Below are 7,689 nucleotides of genomic sequence, written 5' to 3'. Positions count from 1 at the left end.
CCCGGAGGCATTTTTCTATAAAACATCATTTGAAGATAAAACTTTTAAAAAAACTTATGTGCGAAGAGAAGAGCGGCAAATCAACCATTTATTTCTATTGATTTGACTAGAGCATATTCTGGAAAAATTCCTTTATCCGAATCAAAAAAAAAGACATTCAAGAACTAATTAATAAAAATGCTATTCCTAGACAATACTACGATTCTTATTTCAAAAATGTATTAGGAGATGATAAAGAATGAAAAAGATATTTTTTTTTAATTTTAAAAATGTACTTTAGTTTTGTTTTTGTATATAATTCTAAATTGTTACAAGAAGTAAAGTTTTTATTTTATAATATTTGATCAAAAAAGAATCTAAGACTGTTTCTGAACTTGCATAGACTAAATAAGAGTTAAAATATTTAAGTTTATTTGTTGAAATTTCGTAAGAATTTAAGTTTGTTTTTACAAGGTTTGATACAAAATTCAAATTGTATTTCTATTAAACCATATTTTTTTAAATTTTACAACTAACTTTAAAAATGTTTACGATGTACTTAAGATTTTATACAAAATAAATAATTTATTTCTATTAAAACATTGTCTTATAATTCAATCAATAGTTTGAAACAAAATAAGAAACTACACTATTTTTAAATAAAATGTTACGCTTTTTGAACAGATGAAAGCGAATCAACTCAAAAAATATCAACAAAACAGTTTTAAGTTGAAATAAGGAAAAAAATATAATTATAATGTTTCATGCAAAACTGTTGCAACTCAAAAATGTAATATAAATCGGCTTGATTGAAACATTTAATGTTTTAATTATCAAACTGACTTTAATATGCGTCGAATAATTATGAAAAAATTGTTAACTTAAATTAATTTCAAACTTACACATAAGAAAAAGTTTTTTGGCATTACTGAAAAAAGTGTTTTTTTGAGTTGTTACAGTTTTGATCTAGGTGTGTGATATAGAATGTTCTGGTACTTGGCCTAATGATTACTGTAGTAGCATTACTGAAAATGATTGTTCATCTGTCAACATAATTGAAGCATCAGATGAAGAGAATCTAGTTAATAATGGAAAGAAAGGGAAAAAAAGACACAGGAATCAACTTCAGTGGGGTAGAAATATTTCAAAAAATAAAAAATTATCAGGTTTGGAACATTTAAATTCAGTTGGGAAATTAATAAAGGAGAGAAAAACTGGACCTAGATGTAAGTATAAATTGAAATGTTTTGACAAAATATGTGAAGAGGATAGGCTAGGCATAATCAAATCATTTAATATTATTTAAAATAAAGAAAAACAAGATACATACTTGTGTGGTTTAATCAAGATTAAAAGAGTTAGAACTGGTGTGGAAAATTCAAAATCATTTATTGGTAATTTTTAGATTCAAATAGGTATGGTTGAATACAATGCATGTAAAAAAGCCCCATGCTCTATGCATGGTACAGTAAAACCTTTGAATAGCGGACACTCATGGGACCGACCAAATTGTCCGCTATTGAGAGGTGTCCGCTATTGGGGAAAATTGATAAAATAATATGTATGTATTTATGTCTGAAAATTTAAATTTTATTGACTTTTTAAACATTTATTTATCATTACATAATTTATTATAATTAGACGTAATAAAATATGTTATACAAAATTACTTATTGAAAAAAAAATCTGAAATTTTAGTTTGTTTTTTTTCTTGTATTGCAATTGCCTCAAAATTAGTCTGGAGTTGATTAACTAGTGACAATGAAACTCTTATTGAGACAAAACGTCTTCAGCCTATTCGCTAACTGTAATGCTTCTTTGAGTGTTATTTTTTCTTCGTTTACACCGTCTGTACTATCTTATAATATATACTAATCTATTCTTGTTCACGTCATAACTTTCATTCTCACTCATGCCATCATTGATTATGTCTTTAATGTTCAATGATAAGTCTTCGGTTTGTAAGCATTCATCTATTGTCGAATAGTCCTGTGCATTTGTTGGACATATTGTTGAAACTAGTTTCGATAACTCATTACTCAGATCCTTTACTTGTGTTAATTTACCAATATTATTTGACCCCGGAAACCCGGCTTTCATGAAACATTTAGTGACTGTTTCCTTGTTTATTTTTTTTAATGCTGCTGTAGTCCACATAACTGCCTCAAGAACTGTCACATTTGGTTTTTTTATATTTTCGTTATCTATAGACGAAGTTACGTGTTTTAAAAGACTTATGCGGTAATGAGTTTTGAAATTTTTTATAATGCCTAGGTCGAGGGTTGGCAAGTTGAAGTTACATTTGGTGGAAAGAATGCGAGTTTCACATTCTGTAAATTCAAATGGGTCGCATTATCAAGAAAAAGGATAACCTTCCGGCCTTGCATTTTTCTATCGAAATTCGATAACCATTCTTTCATTAATTCTTGTGTTATCCAAGCTTTACGATTACCCTTCCACGTTACTCCAAGATCGTTGATTATGTTCTTAAAACACCGGGGTTTTAATGCCTTTCCAATCACCAAAGGTCTTTCAAAATCACCTGCCATATTAACACACAACATAACTGTAACTCGTTCTTTACTTATTTTTCCACCACTGCAGTTCTCACCTTTGAGACACATTGTTTTATTGGGCAAAGCATGAAAAAATAAGCCAGTTTCATCTAAATTAAAAAATATTTTTTGAACAAATCCTTCACATGTTTCGACTAATTTATTATTCCAGTCGTCCAAAATATCATGGTCAACGGAAATACTTTCTCCACAGATAGCTTTATAAGCAATGTTGTGACGTTTATGAAATTTTTCGAGCCATCCATTAGACGCTTTAAAATTAGTTCTACCCAAAGTTTTAGCAATTTCTATAGCTTTTTCCTGTATACCAGAGATGGGCAAATTTTTAGCACGGACGCGGTAGAACCATTCATAACACACATGGTCTATTTCAAAGCCCTTACCTTCAATAAAATTATTTTTTATCTCTCCATTCACGTTTCATGACACCATTTACGCAGTAGATCTACCCGGGACTTGAGTATGGTTCCGATTTGAGTTTTACCAACTTTAAATTGAGTTGCTAATTCACGAACACTTTGTTTTTTTGCATCATAACATTTTATTAACATTTTTCAACGTCAAACGCGACCGTACCGGAGCCATGGTAAATACGATACTAACGGACAATGCTATTGATATCAGTACCTAAGCCATAACATCACTATCGTTCGTATCCCAGACAGCATTTTGTAATTATAATATTATAATAGTATTATATTAACGTTATACTAATATTATTCGTTATTATAATTTTATAATAATATTATTAAACAAAAAATTGCTGTCTGGGATAGGATCTTATTTAATTTTGTAATTTTTCATACCTTATCGTATTCATTAAATTACGATTTAGATAAATGTCTTTATCGGTAAAATAGAAATTTTCTATAATAGCACATATTGTATTATATACCTACACAATAAGTTCGTATTTCTTGGACAGCTGTTCGTTATTTAGATATATTTAAACACTTCGGACTACCTAAACCTGTCCGCGTCCGTTATTCAGAGGTGTCCGCTATTTAGAGGAGCATTATCTATTATTTTCAATGGGACTATGCCGAGACCGGAAATTTTGTCCGTTATTGAGAGGTGTCCGCTAATTAGAGGTGTCCGTTAAGAGAGGTTTCACTGTATAGAGTTAACCGTTTACAGTTATGTGTAAAATCCAATAATTTAAGTCCTAAAGATAAGAGAGGAAAGCATGTTAAGCGAACAAATATTATTTCAGAAACTATACTTAATCAAGTAAGTGAGCATATTAAAAGTTTTCCAGTATGAGAAAGTCATTACAGCAGAGAATCTAATAGTAATGTTAAATATCTATCAGCTGAATTAAATTTAAGTATAATGCACAAATTACATTTAGAAAAATATGAAAATGATGTTTATAATAAAATGCAAAATGATGAAGAAACAAAACCCATAGTTAAATATGATTTTTTCTGTTGCTTTTTTGCTGATCATTTTAATATGCGTTTTGGATATCCAAGGACCGACACTTGTCAAACATGTGATCGCCTAAAAAATGTAATCGATGTAGAAACTAATGAAGAAAGTAAAATGTTACTGGAAACAGAAAAGCAAGTACACGTGTCAAAGGCTTAATTTTTCTATCAAGATCTCAAAAAGTATGAGGAAGAGTCCAAGATCAATAATACAACTGAAGTATTGTGTTTTGATTACCAACAAAATTTACCATTGCCACATGTACCTGCAGGATATGTATTTTATAAAAGACAGCTTTGGGTATATAATTTCTGTATTTACTCAGGGAAGACCGGAAAATCTTACTTCTATATGTACGAAGCTGTTGCGAAAAAAGGAAAAAATGAAGTAATTAGTTTTTAAAACATTTTTTTGATACAATATTAGATAGACAAGTTGTAACGAGACAAAACGGGGTGACCCATTTAGGTTTAGTCTCGCGCACGCCCCGCACAATCACCGAACGTTAACAATCTAGTACCACGACGCACCATAGATCGCGTGGAAAAACACATGTTCTCCGACAGTACGCCACCCTCCAGGAAAATCAAGTTTCTGAAGAAACCCTGAGGATTAAAACCAAACTGTTCGCAGATTCGGAATCAGCGACTTCCGAACAACAAATCGCTAATTTTCAATCACTACGGAAAAACTCTCATTCACGAAAACCACACAGTAATTTTACATACCCAGTAACGGCTGGATCTAGCATAAGTATATGCCAAAAACCGTTATACAGTCATCTTCGTCCCCGCCGAGTGCGGTATATTGTGAGCCGGACGGTATTAAAAACACCGTTAGACACGGACACATTCTCCAAACGCTAAACAGCAATTTTTCCCAAGCTTGCACAAGCCGGACGGTATTTAAAACACCGTTAGACACGGATGTGCTACAGGCTTCCCAACGACCATACTTTCTTGTTGCAACGTGTTACAACACTAGGAAACGACGGTCGTCCCTCCGCTTCTTCCTTCGAGCCGTGAGACGTCAAGCCGCCGCCACGTCCAGGATACAACGACGCCGATCACATGTGTCACGACCAGACTGGGACACCGAACGTAGCAGAGTAGTCACCTGGGTCAACCACAATTCACACAGTCATCCGCAACCCGCCAGCACGAGCGAGCCAATACGGATATCAATTTGGACACAACCAATCACTGGAACAAAAACCTTAAAATTAATTAATTAATTAATTTGAAACAGAAAGCTCTAGCTATCCACACATATTGTCGAGAAGAATTGGCACGCCGCCACAATACAAGCCCGGCGAAGATTGGAACCATCGACCGGCTCAATCAGTTTTTTTTATCGCAAATTTTGTTAAAAAAAAATAACAAAGTGTCGGTACTAATTACGGTTATCGGTTCCAACACATATAAAGTTTTACGAGAACTATGCTACCCAATGTTGTCAATTACAATTTTACGTTTAATCTACCAAATTTAGTACATCAGCGTTTTTACCTCCGTTTGTTAATTGATCTTCATTATCTTGACATGGTAAACAGGATAGACTGTCTGCTATTGTGTTTGTTGAGCCTTTTATGTACTAAATTTGGTAATTAAATCCAGAAAAAAAAAATGTCCATCTCTGCAATGGCCATAATGCCATTATTTTTGGAATTAGATTATTTTCCCCTAGTGGTCTTAAGGGCTTGTGGGTCAGGTCTTATGATACAATTTGTAATATTTAAAATGTAGTAATTCTCCATATAATTGCTAACGCTTCCTTGTGAATAACAAAATAGTTTTTTTCAGCACAAGTTAATGTACGCGATGCATAACTAATTGGTCGCTCAGACAAGTCTGGAAATCTGTGTGAAATCACAGCCCCTATGCCAAATTAAGATGCGTCGCAAAAAATTATTATGGGTAAGATAGAATTATAATGTGTTAATATTTTATCAGACTTAAGCATTTTTTACTTTTATGAATGATTTTGAACACTGGTCATTCCAAATAAATGGTATCTCTTTTTTAGTAAATTATGAAGATGAGCTAATAGGGTTTATAAATTTTTAATACATTTTCCATAGTAGTTAATCATCCCCAAAAAAGATTTTAGTTAACAAACATTTTTTGGAACTGGAATTTTTGAAATACATGATAACCTTTTTTTCCCTGGTTTTTCCATCCTTATCATTACATGCTCCAAGTACTCAAATTGAGTTTTAAAAAACTCACACTTGACTTTATTAAGTGGAAATCCCGTTTCCTTACAACGTTTCAAAACTTCTTTCAAGTTTTCTAAGTGTTCACTACTATTCTACTGGTTACAATTAAGTCATCTAACAGTTTGGCTGTAAATGGACAATTTTCAATACCTTCTCTACCTCTCTCTCGAAAATCGCTGGTTTGGCACCACAATGCAATTTCAAAACTTCATATACGCCTCCATGCTAACAGCTTGCTTGTCTTTAACCTAACCTAACCTTTTATTGATTGTATGCAATTTTGAAATCTAATTTAAAAAATGTTTCACTACCTTGTACATTTGCAAATAGCTTCTTGTTTTTAGGAAAGGGATAATGTACGTCTTTAAGTTTGTTTATAGTGGTTTTATAATCTGTGTACAACCTTATGTCACCATTTGGTTTAAGCACAGGGACGAGGGGTGTTCCCCATTGGCCATCTTCACTCTTTTTAATTACACCAACTTTTTCTATCTTGTCTAATTCCTTTTCAACAGCTACTTTATAAGCAAGTGGTATAGTACGGTGTTTACAATAAATTGGATTCACATCACCAGTAAATTCTAAATGGATTTAAAAATTTGTGTACTCACCTAGCTTATTAACAAAAATAACTTTTTAATTTTTAATACTTTACACACTGTGTTTACATTTGACATTCAAGTTTTATTTAAATCAAAAAAGTGTATAGAGTATCGTAACTTAAAATATGTAGAACTATTTAATGACAATCTAAAACCCAAACATCATTTTTTTACTCATTATTGTAGCATACTTGTACAGGGAGAGGGCCTTCAAACAATATGAGAGGTTCTAAAAGGAATGGACTGTATGATGAGGAACTCTGCTTACACACATCCTTACTTGTAAACGGAGGGTTCGCCTGCGGTGAACAAGGGGGTGGCTAAGACATGTGACAAACTTGGGGCATCCAAATAGTAAAATAACAAATAATAATGTGTGGTGACAAAATATATAATATAATACAGAGTGGGGCAAAACAAACAGTGCAGTTTTGAAGGGGTATTAAAAAAAAATACGTAACTTTAAAAAATGTGGTTTATTTTATTTGGTTCAGTAGTACATTCCATTTTTTTCACTCGAGTTTTGAAGATCATATCAGCATGATGATGGCCTCCAGCAGCGATGCACTGATGAAGGCGATTCCTGAAGTTTTCAACCACCTTCTGGCACATATCGATGGGAATCGCAGCGATTTCCTCTATAATTCGGGTCTTCAGTTCTTCCAAAGTGTGAGAACGGTGTTTGAAGACCTTTTCCTTGAGGTAGCCCCACAGGAAAAAATCGCAAATGCTCAAATCCGGTGATCTCGCGGGCTACCCCAGGTCACCTTTCAGAGAGACGAGGCGCGTGGGGAACACTTGCCATAGTTTCGTCATCGAAATAATCGCTGTGTGGGCCGTAGCCCCATCTTGCTGGAACCAAATGTCCCCCAGATCTTATTCT

The 7,689-nt window shown here is 33.1% G+C and overlaps 1 protein-coding gene across 1 annotated transcript; it reads right to left on the bottom strand.

Annotated features, from left to right (window-relative positions):
* Positions 1–1,833: 1,833 nt before the first annotated feature.
* Positions 1,834–3,106, bottom strand: LOC103307987 (tigger transposable element-derived protein 6-like). The gene is made up of 3 exons (XM_008180555.1): positions 2,992–3,106; positions 2,432–2,938; positions 1,834–2,309 (listed from the first exon to the last, which is right to left on the bottom strand). Exons 1-3 carry the CDS (start codon positions 3,104–3,106, stop codon positions 1,834–1,836), a joined length of 1,098 nt encoding a protein of 365 aa, XP_008178777.1.
* Between the last annotated feature and the right edge of the window lie 4,583 nt (positions 3,107–7,689).

The sequence above is a fragment of the Acyrthosiphon pisum genome, chromosome X (assembly GCF_005508785.2).
Source record: "Acyrthosiphon pisum isolate AL4f chromosome X, pea_aphid_22Mar2018_4r6ur, whole genome shotgun sequence".
NCBI classification, from domain to species: Eukaryota; Metazoa; Arthropoda; class Insecta; order Hemiptera; family Aphididae; genus Acyrthosiphon; species Acyrthosiphon pisum.
This window is presented reverse-complemented; position numbering and strand designations above follow the sequence as displayed.